This window comes from Gopherus evgoodei, chromosome 11 (genome assembly GCF_007399415.2).
Source record: "Gopherus evgoodei ecotype Sinaloan lineage chromosome 11, rGopEvg1_v1.p, whole genome shotgun sequence".
NCBI lineage: Eukaryota > Metazoa > Chordata > Testudines > Testudinidae > Gopherus > Gopherus evgoodei.
The window spans coordinates 69,805,393-69,822,949 of NC_044332.1; the positions used below are offsets into that span (position 1 = coordinate 69,805,393).

Sequence of the window (17,557 nt, forward strand, 5' to 3'; positions counted from 1 at the left end):
CTGAGGTTCTTTGAGATGGTTGTCCCTGTGGGTGCCCAACTATCCCCTCCCCTTCCTCTCTTCTTCGGAGTTTCTCTTCGATACTCCGAGGTAGAGAAGGAACTGGGGGGGCAGTTGACTGCGTGCGCTGGGTAGCCGCTCAGAGTGGCATAAGATGGTGCTGCGTATGTGAGGCCAACTGGGCCACTGCTACTGCAAGTCTCTGACTAGAAGCACAGGGGCACGTACACACCTAATATGGAGCACCCACAGGGACGACCATCTCAAAGAACCTCAGTTACTGCATAAGGTGATTAATGTGACATTTTCTGTGACATAATGGTAGATTCCACTTCCAGTGGAGAATGACACAGCAAAACCCCATAGGGACACATGGGACTTCCATTAGGGAAGAATGTCCTAGGACTGTCTAGAATGTCCTAGAACCCAAGATGGTGGTCTAACCCTAATTAATATATGCTAATCTCTGACAGCTGATTGGCTGAGCCAGTGAATAAATGATAATAAGCTGAGCCTGGGTGAGCAACCAGTATATAAGGGTGTCAGCCAACAGGCTGTAATAGTAGTGGAATCAGGACCTTGAAGAAGAGCAGAAGCTGCAAGACACTTCGGAAGAAGTTACCTGAAAAGCAACAGCAGCAATAGAACCCGGCAAAGAAGAAGCTACCTGAGCAGCAGCAACCACAGAATTCCAGGGTTGCCCCAGAAAATGGCTGCAACAGCAACCCAGCCAGCAGGAGGCCACAGCAGCAGCCACCTCAGCGCCAAGCAGGCGTCTGTATCTGCCACCAGAGGACAACATGTACCTCAGTGACAGCCAGCAGCAGCTAACGACAACTGGCAGCAGCAGACACGCTGCCTGGTATTTTGACAGAACGGAAGGACCACGGACGAATGAGAGGGATATTTACCTAGAAGAGGTGTAAGTCTAATCTTTTTTTACCCTTTTATCCACAGAGTGTATGGGTTTTGTCTGTAAATAAAGCTGGGTGCCTGTGGTCTGAGTGAGATCTTCCCCTACCCAGCTAATGACTGCCTGATAACACTAAAACATCTAATAAGTGCTGAAGTATTAAATGTTATAGTGTTATATGTTGTTAAGTATATTATAGAATCTGTATATTGATATATGCCAAAGTATTAAATGCACAGTATATTGTTAGATGTTATATAGAATGGTTATATTATTATGTTATAGAGTATTAAATAAATGCCTATCTTTCATTTGCTGCTTTTAACTGTAATTGTTATTTGCTATAGAGCAGGGGTGGGCAAATTACTGCCTGCGAGCCGTTTTAAGCTGGCTGCAAGCTGCTGCTGGGGCACCGGGTCGGGGGCTGCACTACGTGGCTCGGCTCCACTTCAGGGGGTGCCCCACGCAGCTCGGCCCTGCTCCAGCCAGGGCGCCGGCTGCACCATGCAGCTCCTGGAAACTACGACATGGCCCTGTTCTGAGGGTCGGGGGCCACTCCATGCGTAGGAGCTGGAGAAGCACTATACCACTGCTTCTGGGAGCTGCTTGAGGAAAGCGCTGCTCAGAGCCTGCACCCCTGAGCCTCTCCCTCTGCCCCAACCCTGATCTGCCTCCCGCTCTACAAAATCCTCTATCCCAGCATGGAGCACCCTCCTGCACCTCAAACTTCTTATTCCCAGCCCCACTCCAGAGCCCACACCCCCAGCTGGAACCTGCCCCCCTTCCCACAACCCTGCCCCAGCCCTGATCGCCCTCCAAACCCCTCGGTCCCAGCCCAGAGCACCCTCCTACATCCCAAAGTCCTCATCCCCAGCCCACACCCCCAAACAGAAACCTCACCCCCTCCTGTACCCCAACCCCAATTTTGTGAGCATTCATGGCCCACCATACACTTTCTGTTCCCCGCTGTAGCCCTCAGGCCAAAAAGTTTGCCCACCCCTGCTACAGAGTCTGTATCTTTTATGTGCCATGCTGTTTCATTTTTAAATAACTTAATTTTGTTTATATTCTCTCTATTCTTTTTTATTGTAACCACTCACTTCTAAATAACCATCATTCATGTTGTCTGAAGAATTACTGCTTGTGGGCCAATTCTTGATCAGAGGCCTGTATCCATGTCCTTTCAAGGAGCAGTAAGACTAGCTTGCTCTGGGAGCCCTCTGCATATCAGAGAAACAGCCTGATACTATCTTGAAAATTCCTTTAGGGCGGATCATGAGTTACGGGGAAGCACTGAGCAGCATTGATCCACTGGGGGAGAAGCAGCATCCAGGGCCAGTGGCTATTCCTAACCCCTGTGCCCCAAACAGGTCATCGAGCAAGAAGGCCTCCTGCATGGCAAGCAGGTGGAGGAGTGAGGAAGGCTACGAGCCCCAACCCAACAGGAACCAGGGGGAGAGCGGCTGCAGGATGATAAGTTTTAGATTTCAGTCAGCCTGGCAGGAGCATGGTGAAGAGAGTCACCGCCCCTGCCACCAGCACAGAGGGGATCCCACTGCTCCCACCAGCCTTCGACACTTTGGGGAGGTGGGGGAGATGCAGCTCCGTGTGTGCAGCTGGGCTGAGGAGAGGCAGATCAAGGCCAAGATTGAGGAGCTAGAGGAGGAAAGCGACTCCCAGGTGCCCTTCTCCATGGGCAGCTTCTGAAAATCTTCGTCCAAGAAGTTCCAGTCAGAGAAGCTGGAGTGCCTCTACCAGCGTTACTACTTCCATCTCAACCAGAGCAGCCTCACCATGCTGATGGCAGTGCTGGTGTGCCTGGTCATGCTGATCTTCCACGTTGTGTACCGTCACTACAAGGTGCCCTACATGGTGGTGCTCTCGCTGGCCATCCTGCTGGTGTTGTGCAACTGCAACGACTTCCACTAGGACCACGTGTGGTTGATGTGCTACTCGGTCATCCTGGCCATTGTGACCATGCAGGTGGAGGTGCCGCCGGTTTGGCCCAGGAGCGCCTCCGAGGGCATCTGGTGGACTGTCTTCTTCATCTACAACAGGGGTCGGCAACCTTTGGCACACAGCCCATCAAGATAATCCACTGGGAGGCCGCAAGAAATTTTGTTTACGTTGACCATCCGCAGGCATGGCCCCCCATAGCTCCCAGTGTCTGCGGTTCGCCGTTCCCAGCCAATGAGAGCTGCAGGAAGCCACGGGCCACAGGGACATGCTTCCTGCAGCTCCCATTGGCTGGGAAGGGCGAACTGCAGCCACTGGCAGCTGCGGAGGGCCATGTCTGCAGACGGTCAATGTAAACAATGTCTCACAGCCTGCCAGCAGATTACCCTGATGAGCTGTGTGCCGAAGGTTGCCTACCCTGATCTACAGCATCTACACGCTGTTGCCAGTCAGGATGAGGGCTGTGGTCATCAACAGGGTGGTCCTCTCAGCAATCTACCTGGCCATCTCCCTGAAGACTAATGCAGAGAATAAATTCCTGTTAAAGCAGGCGAGGCAAATTTTTCTAGTGCTCAGGTTTTTTAAACTGTACATAGTGTATTTTTCCATATATGATGTACATTGCCTTTGTGTATTTATAGCAATACTTCCATCATTATTACTCTAATCTACAAGCATGACAACTACTAATTAGTGGTTTTTGGTTTGGGAAGGGTCACTAACACACTCAAATATTCCTTGTTAGGACCCTGATCCTGCAAAGACTTGTGCGCAAGTTTAATTTTATACACTGAGTAGTCCCATGTGAGTCACAGACTACACATGGTGCATAATTTGAAGCATGTCTCAAAGTTTTTAGGCCCTGTAACAGGGTTGGCACTCATCTCTTGCAAGTGCCCCCCCCCCATGATGGGTGTGTTTGCATTCTTTCAACCAGTCTAGCCCTGGTATGGGGCTGTATCCCCAGGGTTTCCTCCCTGGAGACACTATCTTCCTGATGCCCTTCCCAGCCTCAGCCCCTACTCAGTCCCTGCAGCCAGCCAGCCAGGAGCTCCTTCACTGCTTTCCCCTGGTTGCTCCTAGCAAACTGTCTTTGGTTTGGTCCTAGCAGCCAGCCAGGAGCCTCGCACTCACCCGGTCTCTGCCCTCACTTAGCTGTCCATTGTACTGCAGTTCCCTCAGCCAGCCAGGCATGCAGTCCTTTCTTCTCTAGCTTCCAGCAGCACCTAACTGCTGCTCTGTTCTGCAGCTCCTTTTATATGGCCTTACTGAGCCCAGATTGGGTGCTTCCCCTCCAGCCCTCTAGCCTGCTTGGAGGACCTCTCCACTGCTCCTTTCCTGGGATGGGTATGGCAGAGCCCTGAGGCCTCCAGCAATGCATGTTTGGGCCTAGTCCATCTCATCACAGGCCCTGATCCTGCAAAGGCATAACATCAAAGTGCTGTAGTGAGATTTCCTCTGAAACCTTACAAAATAAATTAATACTTACAATGTTGCATTTTCAAATTGCTGTTGACAGCATTAAATCTTAACTAATAGTAAGGAAACAGAGTCACGGATTGGCCCATGGTCAGCGTTTGGAAGAGCTGGGATTATAGGTCAGGCTCCCAGCCACTTTCTCTAACCTCTAGACTGCCTGCCTTACTGGTAAAATGCACACACTGGTAAAATTTGAATTATCATCATGAATAAAACTGCATTTGTCAAAAGTAATATGCTGCAATAGCCTTAGTCTCCAGGAGTGGCCCAAGACATTTTGCCAGCCAGGGAGAAAAATGATTGTTGTCTCCCTCTTCTGCCCTCCAACCCCTTCCCCTCAAAACCCTGCTGGCCAATCAGCAGAGCTTTGCTGCCACCACCCACCTGCCCCTCGCCAGCACTGCCCCGCCAGTGGCAGGACCATAATGTCCAAGTCATGCACCTCTTAGCACCTTGGCTATGGAGCACCTGGCTGCCAGCAAGACTTTTTCTCCTTTCACACCTGCACCGGGGTCTGCAGGAACTGCTTCGGCCTAGTGAATCACAAAGAGCTGAGCCAGGAACTAAAGAGAAAACTACAGGAGATCAGCGAGAATGAGCAACTTCCAGACTGACATCCTGATGCTCACCCCGTCTTTTCCCCTCCCCAGCTAGCTGTCAGAGGAGAGCGCCTGTCTGCTTATATCTATTATTTTCATGTTAATGTGTAACTTGAAGGTCATCATCCTCACCCTTGTCATCCTCTGAGGTCTTTGTTGCCTCACTGTAGTACATTCCTATGTTAAACCAGTGAAGCATATCCTTGGTTGGGACAAAAGCCTTACAACAAATCCTGCTGTCCTAACCCATAGCGGATATGCAGTATACTGCTCAGAGTCTGGTGACCCATCCTGTTCCAGTGCTTGGACGTAACTATGTTAATCTGAGAGAACACTCGTTCCATCAGCATTGCTCAGAGGCATGACAAGTAAAGAAAGTGAAAACAGGGCTAGCTCTTTAAAGCACTGTTCACTGCGAGAGTATTCAAAATTGTATACCTCCACCCAGAACTATTCTGTGCATTTGTCATCTGTAGTCTTCCATTTCTGGAATTTGATGGCTTGATACTGTGCATCCAAGGCCCCCAAAAAGAACAGGAGTACTTGTGGCACCTTAGAGACTAACAAATCTGTTTCAGCTTGAGCTTTCGTGAGCTACAGCTCATGCTGAAATAGATTTGTTAGTCTCTAAGGTGCCACAAGTACTCTTGTTCTTTTTGAGGATATAGACTAACACGGCTGCTACTCTGGAACAAGGCCCCCAAGTCACCTTTGAAAATTATCATCATGGAGATGGTCACTAATTGAGATTTTCCCTGAGAGAGAATAACTGATGGACTAAACACAGAGTTCCACAGATTAATAAGTCTGGAAGTCTTGACTGCACTTGTTTAGCAGCTTCAAGGACCAAGTCTCGGCATCTACTCTTTATAGTCTCTTCAACAGCTTTGTCAAGCTTTGCATCTCCTACAGCAATAGTGACCATTGCACTGAAATTAACAGCACACAGCAGCAAGTGGCTGGCTGTGTCACTCAAATTGACTTCAAGGAGTTTAGTGTCAGATACAAGTATCCTTTGTGAAAACAACACTCTTGATATAAGAGTATCAAAGAACGCCTGGAGGCAGTCCAGCATCTTGAAGGCATTACCATTAGATTTGAGTTGCAATAGTTTGATGATTCTAGCAAATTCCTGCAGAACTGGTGTTAGAGACTGTAAATACAGTTTATTCACAGGGTTGTAATACACCTGATGCAGAAATTCTGCATCATAGCATCTATCTTTGCTCAGTTGGAACTGAAACTTTAACTCATCCCACTAATCCAGTACGTGCACACAACAGTGGTGAATGGAGAGCCATCTTGTCGCTGATAGCTGAACAAGCATCAATGGAGAGTTGCCATCATTAATCAGTTGATATATCTGCACATATTCACATGGTCTCAGGGGCCTGTGAGAAAACCAGCTGTAGGAATGAGAAACTAAAAACTAGACTGTGTGGCAGCATTTCTACAGCTTTACTGGCACACATTTGATGAGACAGATTCTTATTCCTTTTGAGGAGATGCATATAGTTGGAATCTTTCTTCCTGACCATAACGCTGTAGCCATCAGTCCCAATCCCAATACATCTGATGAAATCCAGACTAACACCGTCAAGAAACTGTATCAGTGCTGCGGCAACTGCTTCTGGTGTTTCACCTTCCAAACTGAATCCTCCCAAAAACATACACAATTCTCTTTAAGGAGGAGCTGAAGTAGAACACTACAATTCACATTCTGCTTTACTGCAGTAATATCTGTGCTCTCATCTATAACCAGTGAATACTGGTATTCACCAGTGTCTTTGATGAGGTCAGAGAACATGCAAGGCACAATAACATTGTTTATTAATGCCATGCATTTTGTGTGATGGAATTTTACATCTTTATCAAAAGATGCTTTGGCAAGTTCACTGGGGTGATCCATGGAACTAACTGCTGAGTGGCAGGCAATCTAGCAGGCCAGTGATAGCTCTACTTGGTGCATCATCATTGAAGGTTTTGATACTGTGAAACCAACATGTCAGGCACATAGAAGAAAATGGTTTTGCATTTGCTTTATGTTTGTCAGTCCCTGCATGCTGCAAAACTTCTGCATGCTGTGCACAAATCAGGGCTTTGCAAAATTTGCAAAGAGCTTTACTGTTAGCACCAACTGCAGGCTTTAACCAGTCTTTCAACTCCTTTTCTTTTTCCTGCTTTTTGTATTTCCCCCCATACTCTGCCCATTTGCTTTGCTGCTGGTGCATACTACTCTTCTTGCCTCTTTTGTTGGCTGAGCCTCAAAATGGTGGACAAAGCAAGCTAAACTGAAACATGATAGGAATAGGAGGGATGCATCAAGTGGGTGGACCTGGTCAAGAATGTTCATTATTTTGGCCCACACCAAGAACCACCCACAATCAGGAGCTTGTATTAAACTCCCAAGGTTACAGTTTTTCCTCTGACCTTGGATTGGTAGATGCAGCCACCACCCAAGTGCAGAACCCCTTTGAGAGCCCAGGAAGGCGCACTTGGGAATTCCTTCCTGTGGGATAACCTCAAGCCCTTTCAACCCCCCTCCAGGGAAGAGCTGAGAAAGAGGGGGAAAAGGAAATCAGCTGTTGCCTCCAGCTAATTAAATAATGTGCACAAACCTCTTCAGACACAAAAATCCAATTCTGTTCTTAAAGGTAAATTTTATTAATAAAAGAAAAATACATCTGGGAACTCAGGCTATTGACAGATTTTAAAAGAGCAACTACAAGGATTAAGCACCAAGCATAGCTTTCTTGAGGTCCAGCTTAAAGCTTCCTAGACATTTCCTGATCTGCTTACGTATCTGGCATTTTAAATGAGTCATTTCTAAGTACGATACTGATGATTTTTTTCATACCTGGCCCAAGCTTCTTAGAGCATAGCTGCTGCCCTGTCCACTTCTCCCCAGGAGAACAGACAGACAGACAAAAGAGGAGTCTTTTTCAATTTTAAAAAGTTCTAGTCTTCCCATTGCCTCTTTTGGCCAGGTGCCCACTCACTTCCTTTTACCTATGCATAACAGTGAGACTTTTTAACCCTTTACAGATAGAGCAGTTAGAGAACATCTACTAAGAGGGATTTTATAGCTACTGACTGTCCATAAAAGGGAGCTATCTCTTCCACCCAACTTCATTTATCACAGGTGGGGGGGGGGCGGGGGAAAGGCCATCCACCACATTCAAATAACTGCATGAAGAAAAACATGCCCGCCCAGAGAAGCATCATTTCTGTAATCAGGTGTTTGGCTTTATATATGCAAGCACACCCCTTTCCATTACAGAACTCCACAAGTGACACATGGGGTGGGAAGGAAAAAGAGAACAAACACCCTCTCTTTTATTTACTATTATAGGGGGAGGAGAAAAAGAAACAGGCATCCCTTCCAAAAACAAACTCACTCACTATAGTGTTGTCACTTCTCCTCCAGAGGTATGTGTAGTGTACCCATGGGGCTACGCAGATGGTCCAGGGGGTACATCAGCTCATCTATAGATTTGCCTAGTTTTACAACAGGCTACATAAAAAGCACTAGCAAAGTTAGTACAAACTAAAATTTCATGCAGGCAATGGCTTGTTTATACTGCTCTACATGCTATAAATTGAAATGTAAGTACAATATCTATATTCCAATTATTTTATAATTATATGGTAAAAAATGAGAAAGTAAGCAATTGTTCAGTAATAGTGTGTTTTAAGTAAGGTGAAACTGGAGGTACACAAGACAAATCAGACTCCTGAAAGGGGTACAGTAGCCTGGAAAGGGTGAGAGCAACTGGTGTATGTGCTACACTGTGAGGGGAAGGGGGAGGAATTATATCTGCCTCACACCAACACCAGCCCTCGGGGGTGTGTGAGAGAAGGGGTTGGAAAAAGGGAAAGCTGGCTCCCCCATTATAGTCTTACTTATTATGGAAAAGGAGAGATGTATGCTGCTCCTCCCTCCTTGATGCTGTCCTTATGGGGCGGCAGTCAAACAGGAGGCACTGGACAGGAGTGGAGGGTACCCACCCTACCACGTTGTCAGGGAGTAGCAGCCTTGTAAGGGAGAGGGCTGTCCAAGGACAGGGGAATGGAGGTGAGGCAGGTCAGCGCTGGAGACTTGCCACTGCCAGTAAAGTTGCAGACAGCAAGGCCCCACCAGGGCCCCTCAACATCACCCTACGTCTACACTCCTCCCCCAGCATGAAGCGGACAACACAGCAGGAGGCCCAGACCATGGCCACCCCGCAGTCCCCCTTCTCCACTCACAGCTATGCCACCCCCTCTCCTCAACAGGGCCCTGAGACAGCTATTTCTGTGGCCTGCCTTGTGCAGGAGGTCAGACTAGATGATCAGATTGGTCCCTTCTGACCTATGAGTCTATGAGTCACCAGTGACTGACCAACTGTGCCACCCCCAATCGCTGCCGACTCGCCCTAAGCTGTACTGCTGCACTCCCACCCAGATTTGCTACCCCACAGCCTGTGTGTCCCGTGCCCCTCACAGCTCCCCTAGCCCTGCAGCCATATCACAGTCCCTCCCGTGGGTGTAGGTGTGCCCCACCACCAGAGATGCACTAAGAATTCTGTTCATTCCCTCGGGAACACCTGGCACTGGCCACTGTCAGAGGACAGGATACTGGGCTAGCTGGACCTTTGGTCTGACCTAGTGTGGCCATTCTTACTTTCTTAAAAAAAAAAAAAAAAAAAAAAAAAAAGTGGCCCGGGGCCAACCTGAGCTGCGGGTACTTACCGTGGAGGTGCTGAAAACGCTTTCCGGCAGAGACAGGCACCAAGATAAGTGCCTCTGGGGGTGGGGGAATGAGGTGAACCACTATCGGTGGAAAAAAAAAATCAAAAACCAAAAAAGCGTAAGCAAGCCAGCAGCCAGACCAGGCAAATCAGGCTGCTGCCACCCCAGTAATCCAAACCGCACACCCCAGAAACACCCAGACACCACCTCACCCCCTGCCTAGTGCCACAGTCCGGTCCCAGCCACGTGGAGAGTAGGCAGTCAGCCGATGTAAAGATACACAACCTCCACTACCCCCAAACCACAAACCAACTAAACACCTCCATCACCTACTGCCACAGTCCTGTCCTAGCCACCTGGAGAGTAGGCAGTCAGCCGGTGTAACGATACACAACCTCCACCGCCCCCAAACCACAAACCTACTAAACACCCCCATCACCTACTGCCACAGTCCTGTCCCAGCCACGTGGAGAGTAGGCAGTCAGCCGGTGTAACGATACACAACCTCCACCACCCCCAAACCACAAACCAACTAAACACCCCCATCACCTACTGCCACAGTCCTGTCCCAGCCACGTGGAGAGAAGGCAGTCAGCCGGTGTAACGATACACAACCTCCACCACCCCCAAACCACAAACCAACTAAACACCCCCATCACCTACTGCCACAATCCTGTCCCAGCCACGTGGAGAGTAGGCAGTCAGCCGGTGTAACGATACACAACCTCCACTACCCCCAAACCACAAACCAACTAAACACCCCCATCACCTAGTGCCACAGTCCTGTCCCAGCCACGTGGAGAGTAGGCAGTCAGCCGGTGTAACAATACACAACTTCCACCACCCCCAAACCACAAACCAACTAAACACCCCCATCACCTACTGCCACAATCCTGTCCCAGCCACGTGGAGAGTAGGCAGTCAGCCGGTGTAACGATACACAACCTCCACCACCCCCAAACCACAAACCTACTAAACACCCCCATCACCTAGTGCCACAGTCCTGTCCTAGCCACCTGGAGAGTAGGCAGTCAGCCGGTGTAACGATACACAACCTCCACCACCCCCAAACCACAAACCTACTAAACACCCCCATCACCTACTGCCACAGTCCTGTCCTAGCCACCTGGAGAGTAGGCAGTCAGCCGGTGTAACGATACACAACCTCCACCACCCCCAAACCACAAACCAACTAAACACCCCCATCACCTACTGCCACAGTCCTGTCCCAGCCACGTGGAGAGTAGGCAGTCAGCCGGTGTAATGATACACAACCTCCACCACCCCCAAACCACAAACCAACTAAACACCCCCATCACCTAGTGCCACAGTCCTGTCCCAGCCACGTGGAGAGTAGGCAGTCAGCCGATGTAACGATACACAACCTCCACCACCCCCAAACCACAAACCAACTAAACACCCCCATCACCTACTGCCACAATCCTGTCCCAGCCACGTGGAGAGTAGGCAGTCAGCCGGTGTAACGATACACAACCTCAACCACCCGCAAACCACAAACCAACTAAACACCCCCATCGCCTAGTGCCACAGTCCTGTCCCAGCCACGTGGAGAGAAGGCAGTCAGCCGGTGTAACGATACACAACCTCCACCACCCCCAAACCACAAACCAACTAAACACCCCCATCACCTAGTGCCACAGTCCTGTCCCAGCCACGTGGAGAGAAGGCAGTCAGCCGGTGTAACGATACACAACCTCCACCACCCACAAACCACAAACCAACTAAACACTCCCATCACCTAGTGCCACAGTCCTGTCCCAGCCACGTGGAGAGAAGGCAGTCAGCCGGTGTAACGATACACAACCTCCACTACCCCCAAACCACAAACCAACTAAACACCCCCATCACCTACTGCCACAGTCCTGTCCCAGCCACGTGGAGAGTAGGCAGTCAGCCGGTGTAACGATACACAACCTCCACTACCCCCAAACCACAAACCAACTAAACACCCCCATCACCTAGTGCCACAGTCCTGTCCCAGCCACGTGGAGAGAAGGCAGTCAGCCGGTGTAATGATACACAACCTCAACCACCCGCAAACCACAGACCAACTAAACACCCCCATCACCTACTGCCACAGTCCTGTCCCAGCCACGTGGAGAGTAGGCAGTCAGCCGGTGTAACGATACACAACCTCCACTACCCCCAAACCACAAACCAACTAAACACCCCCATCACCTAGTGCCACAGTCCTGTCCCAGCCACGTGGAGAGAAGGCAGTCAGCCGGTGTAATGATACACAACCTCAACCACCCGCAAACCACAGACCAACTAAACACCCCCATCACCTAGTGCCACAGTCCTGTCCCAGCCACGTGGAGAGAAGGCAGTCAGCCGGTGTAACGATACACAACCTCAACCACCCCCAAACCACAAACCAACTAAACACCCCCATCGCCTAGTGCCACAGTCCTGTCCCAGCCACGTGGAGAGTAGGCAGTCAGCCGGTGTAACGATACACAACCTCCACCGCCCCCAAGCCACAAACCAACTAAACACCCCCATCACCTAGTGCCACAGTCCTGTCCCAGCCACGTGGAGAGTAGGCAGTCAGCCGGTGTAACGATACACAACCTCCACCACCCCCAAACCACAAACCAACTAAACACCCCCATCACCTAGTGCCACAGTCCTGTCCCAGCCACGTGGAGAGTAGGCAGTCAGCCGGTGTAACGATACACAACCTCCACTACCCCCAAACCACAAACCAACTAAACACCCCCATCACCTACTGCCACAGTCCTGTCCCAGCCACGTGGAGAGTAGGCAGTCAGCCGGTGTAACGATACACAACCTCAACCACCCGCAAACCACAGACCAACTAAACACCCCCATCACCTAGTGCCACAGTCCTGTCCCAGCCACGTGGAGAGTAGGCAGTCAGCCGGTGTAACGATACACAACCTCCACTACCCCCAAACCACAAACCAACTAAACACCCCCATCACCTACTGCCACAGTCCTGTCCCAGCCACGTGGAGAGTAGGCAGTCAGCCGGTGTAACGATACACAACCTCAACCACCCGCAAACCACAGACCAACTAAACACCCCCATCACCTAGTGCCACAGTCCTGTCCCAGCCACGTGGAGAGTAGGCAGTCAGCCAATGTAACGATACACAACCTCCACCACCCCCAAACCACAAACCAACTAAACACCCCCATCACCTACTGCCACAGTCCTGTCCCAGCCACGTGTGGGGGTGCGTGTCACACACACACACGTGTCTGAGGCAGCAGCTGCAGCCACGTGAAGAGAGAGGTGCGGGCACGGCAGCCTGTCAATACACTTGGGACAGGAGGGAGGGGGCGAAGGAGTTAAAGAATTTACATTGCAGATTCCAGCTGCTGCTGCCCCCGCGGTCTTCGCCCCCAAAGCCAAACGGGACCATCTATTGGAAGAGAAGCCAGCGCTGCTGGTCAGGTAGCAGAGCCGCCCAATCGGAGAAGGCAGCCGCTGAGACAGCACCAATCCGCCGGCGCGGAGGGCGGAGACAAGCCGGGCTGAAGTTTGGTTGAATAGGGGCGTACAAAGAGGAGTTTGAAAGGTGCGGATGGAATGTCTCTAGATGCGGCGCGTGTGAGCGCGGACCCGGGAGCGATGCAGCTGGCGGTGCCCGGGGAAGCCAGCGCTTCACAGCAGCGTCTCCTGTAAGATCCAGCCTCAGCTCCACGAGAGAGCAGTCGGGCAGCTCAGCAACCAGCCGCTCGCGCTGGATTTTTGCATTGCATAGAAAAAGAAGCCACTCTGCTGTTGAATTTTAATGTTTTTTTTTGGCATGGAAGGGTGAGGGCTTGCACCCTAGGCTGACGGCATTGATCGGAAGCAAAAGCCAGGTCAGCGGATGGAGGAGGATGTGTGAATGAATTGCCAGGTCCCCTTCGATCCTGCTTTGCAGAGAAGGCTGCATTGCCCCTGGAAGACAAGACCATCGCTAGTTCTTCTCCTGGCTCATTTGGTGTGTCTGCGGCGGAGATAGCGCATCGCCCCGCAGCGAGAGCTGCTGGCTAGAATCTACCCCCGCTCGTTCTGCTGGCTGGGAAATAGCCCTGTGAACTAGCGAATAGCTCCATCTCTCTAAAGGAGTCGATTGATTTGGTTCCCCCAGCACCCCGGACACTAATGCTGAGTCTGCTGAAGGGAAAGCTCAGTGTATGTCCTCTTTGTAAAGGATGCATCCACCGCTCCAGACCATTATTGTACTGAGAGCCTAAAAAAATAAATAAAATCCAAGCCCCTCATTTGCTGCAGCGCTCTCGCTGGGGCGAGGAGGGATTCTGACAATCTCTAGGTCATGTTTTCTTTTTCTATGCCATTAACCGCCAAAGATTGATCACAGCACCGCCCTCCTTCTGCCCTTTGTAGTTTGGTTCTGAGTCAGTTCAGATGGTCAACAAATGGTGTTTTCGCCAAGCACTAACCCCAGGTGGGGTTGTAATCACTGATTCTCTTCTGCCCTCCATGCAGCAGCCAGCGCAGAAATATGCTGGCTCTTCAGCACGCTTCTTGTAAGGTACCTTGGAGTGGGAGCCTTTGCTTCTTGTGCCTGGATAATTGTTTTGATCCAAGAGAGGATTTGCAGTTTTACAATGCTAATAAAACTGAGTAATCTGGGGCAGTGATTCTGGTTTATGGTGGGAGTTCAGGTGATTTTCCTCTCCTTCTCCTGCCCCCTTCCTGTGAAAGTTCTGTATAATTATTTAAACAAATGACCTGTTCCCTAGAGATTTGGGAGAGGAAATGACAGATTGGGGAGAACCTTCTAGGAAGCTCCCGCTGGGATTCCAGGTATTTGAGGCACTCGTAGCAGGCTGCAGGAGACCCCAGTTTCTAGAGGGGAGGGTGGCTGTTCACCGAATTGGCTGTGCGCTCCTGACAACTAGCAGGAATCTTGTATCACTGACACCCTGAGACTTGTGTGTGAACCAGGACTTTGCCAAAGAGGGAAGGATCTGCAGTTTTCGCTCTCCTTGCATTGTTCCCCTGATGCTGGGAGAAAGATGCTCGAAAGATCAGGTCCTTCCTGGCTGTGAGTGAACTTTTTTTTTCCCCTCCTTTTCTTTGTGGTTTGTCCCCTTTCCCAACACACTTTGCTGCAGGGCATGTCCCGGCCCAACAGTGTGAGCCCCCCAGGCTTTGGAGCCCCTGTACCTCGGGGAGGCACCGAGCAGCATCGATCCGCCTGGGGAGAAGCAGAGTCCAGGGCCAATGGCTATTCCTATCCCCCTGCCCGAAACAGATCATCGAGCAAGAAACCTTCTCGCATGGCGAGCAGGTGGAGGAGTGAGGAAGACTACGAGCCTCAGCCTAACAGGAACCAGGGGGAGAGCGGTTGCAGGATGATGAGTTTTAGATCCAAGTCCGCCTGGCAGGAGCATGGCGAAAATAGTCGCCACCACCAGCGCAGAGGGAATCCCACATTTACCACCAGTCCTCGGCACTTTGGGGAACTGGGCGAGGTGCGGCCCCGGTCCGTGGAGCTGGGGCTGGAGGAGAAGCGGATCAAGGCTAAGATTGAGGAGCTTGAGGAGGAAGAAAGGGACTCCCAGGTGGCCTTCTCCATGGGCAGCTGCTGCGACAGCTTGTTGCAGATCTTCAGGTCCAAGAAGTTCCAGTCGGAGAAGCTGGAGCGCCTCTACCAGCGCTATTTCTTCCGGCTCAACCAGAGCAGCCTCACCATGCTGATGTCTGTGCTGGTGCTGGTGTGCCTGGTGATGCTGATCTTCCACACCGTGTATGGTCACTATAAGGTGCCCTATGTGGTGGTGCTCTCGCTGGCCATCCTGCTGGTAGTGGTGTTGTGCGTGCTGTGCAACCGCAACGACTTCCACCAGGACCACATGTGGCTGGTGTGCTACTCGGTCATCCTGGCCATCGTGGCTGTGCAGGTGGTGGGGGTGCTGTTGGTCTGTCCCAGGAGCGCCTCCGAAGGCATCTGGTGGACTGTCTTCTTCATCTACAGCATCTACACGCTGCTGCCAGTCAGGATGAGGGCAGCGGTCATCAGCGGGGTGGTCCTCTCAGCAATCCACCTGGCCATCTCCCTGAAGACCAACACAGAGGGCCAGTTCCTGTTAAAGCAGGTGAGGCAAGCTCTGGCTCTAAGCTCTGGTGGCTTTAGATGGCAAAAGGAGTCTGGGCTTAAATTTAGTTTTGTGAATCTATTTGGTAGCTTGTTCTGGATGTTGTTTGTCTGCTACTAGGTGGGAGTTTGCCCTGGATTGCTGACTAGTGTAATCCTACTCTCCTTACTGTTCCTTTTCAATAACTGCTTTAACCTTTTTGGTTTTTTTAATTTTTTTTTAAGCTGGTTTACTAGTTTTTAAGTAAATGGCATTTTTAGCACAGATTGATCTTGTCTAGCCCTGTGAATAGAGCCTTTCTGTTTTTATTTAATGTCAACAGATCACCAGTGGAGTGGTACCTGTGCTCAGTTCCGTGCGACTGAAAAATGACATAGAAAAGTCTTGGTGCTCTTATGGGGAGAGAACTGTGCTTGCTTGTAATTCTGTAAAATGTCAACAAAATGTACAACTTGGTTTCAGAGATGCGTGTTCCTTGACTCATGTAAATCAGTGACCTAAAGAGAGGGGTTTGCTCTGTGAAATGTACAGTAAATGCCTAGAGGGTAAGGGGTAAAAATAGATTCCATATGTTGCTAGCAATAACCTTGGTTTTTGGTGGTGGTTTGTTTGTTTGTTTGTTTGTTTTTTAAAACAACCTTGCATTTTAAACTCTCTTTTCTGTAGCTGTGGTAGAATGTTAACTACCAGTAAGTGGCTCAGCTCATTGAAACAATAAGACTCATAGAATGGGTCAGTGTGCAGTGTTTAGAAATTACCATATCTGTTTAGACAACAGTAATACAAGGAACCTCTTCTCCTTTCCAAGTGGAACAAACAATATTTGGGGATTGTTTGCTTTAGTTTAACAGACACATTGACAATAGAAAACTATCCTTGTTTATCAATAAAAAATTCTGAAAATCATTTTCATTCTGCAGTGCATTGCAGTCCCTCTGATAACAGGAGGTTTGAGCAGGGATGTGTATATTAACTAAGAATTGATAATTTAAGTATAAATCAGGTATTGGTAGTTTAGTCTCTTTTCTAGCACTATATTTTATGTTGCACTTTGTTGTGGCTGACCAAGTATGATTACCTCTGACCTCTTCCGAGTATTCACCTTATCATGAGTATTCTAGAGAGAGACTTCTTCTGGGGCATGAAATTAGACAAGGAAAACCTAATGGGATTGTGCCAGTGGTGCTTTGTGCAAATCCAAAATATCACATAAAATGCATTTTGTCCATAAAATAGAAACTAGATAAGAAGGCTTAAACTGTACATAGTGTATTTTTATGTATTTGTTGCAGGACTTCCCTAATTATTACTCTAATCTACAAGCATGAGAACTACTAATTGGTGGTTTGTTTCTGTTTTGTTTTCTTTCACTAACACACTCAAATATTCCTTGTTAGGGCCCTAATCCTGCAAAGACTTGTGCACAAGATTAATTTTCCCAACTGTGAGTAGTCCCATGTAAGTCAATGAGACTACTTATCTTAAGCATGTCTGAAAGTTTTTAGGCCTTGATCCTGCAAAGGCTTAATATCGAAGTGCTGTAGTGACATTTTCTCTGAAACCTTACAAAATAATTTATTAATAATATTTAAAATGTTGCATTTTCGAATTACTGTTGAAAGCATTATATCTTGTAACCAGTAGTGAGGAAACGAGTCACAGAGGTAAAATGGTTGGCCCAAGGTCACCGAGTTCAGAAGAACTGGGATGATAGTTCAGGCTCCCAGCCACTTTCTGTAACCACTAGACTGCCTGCCTTCTTTCTATTGCAGTA

General features: G+C 49.4%; 1 protein-coding gene across 2 annotated transcripts in view; it reads left to right on the top strand.

The window, feature by feature from the left end:
- The first annotated feature begins 13,256 nt into the window (after positions 1-13,256).
- The window catches only part of ADCY5 (adenylate cyclase 5), a 324,158-nt gene continuing 319,857 nt past the window's right edge, over positions 13,257-17,557 (top strand). For both annotated transcript variants that reach the window (XM_030579268.1, XM_030579269.1), the window contains exons 1-2: positions 13,257-14,213; positions 14,800-15,783. In XM_030579268.1, the coding sequence (XP_030435128.1) occupies positions 14,184-14,213; positions 14,800-15,783 (1,014 nt within the window). In that variant the 5' untranslated portion in view covers positions 13,257-14,183. The remainder of the gene's footprint in view (positions 14,214-14,799; positions 15,784-17,557) is intronic.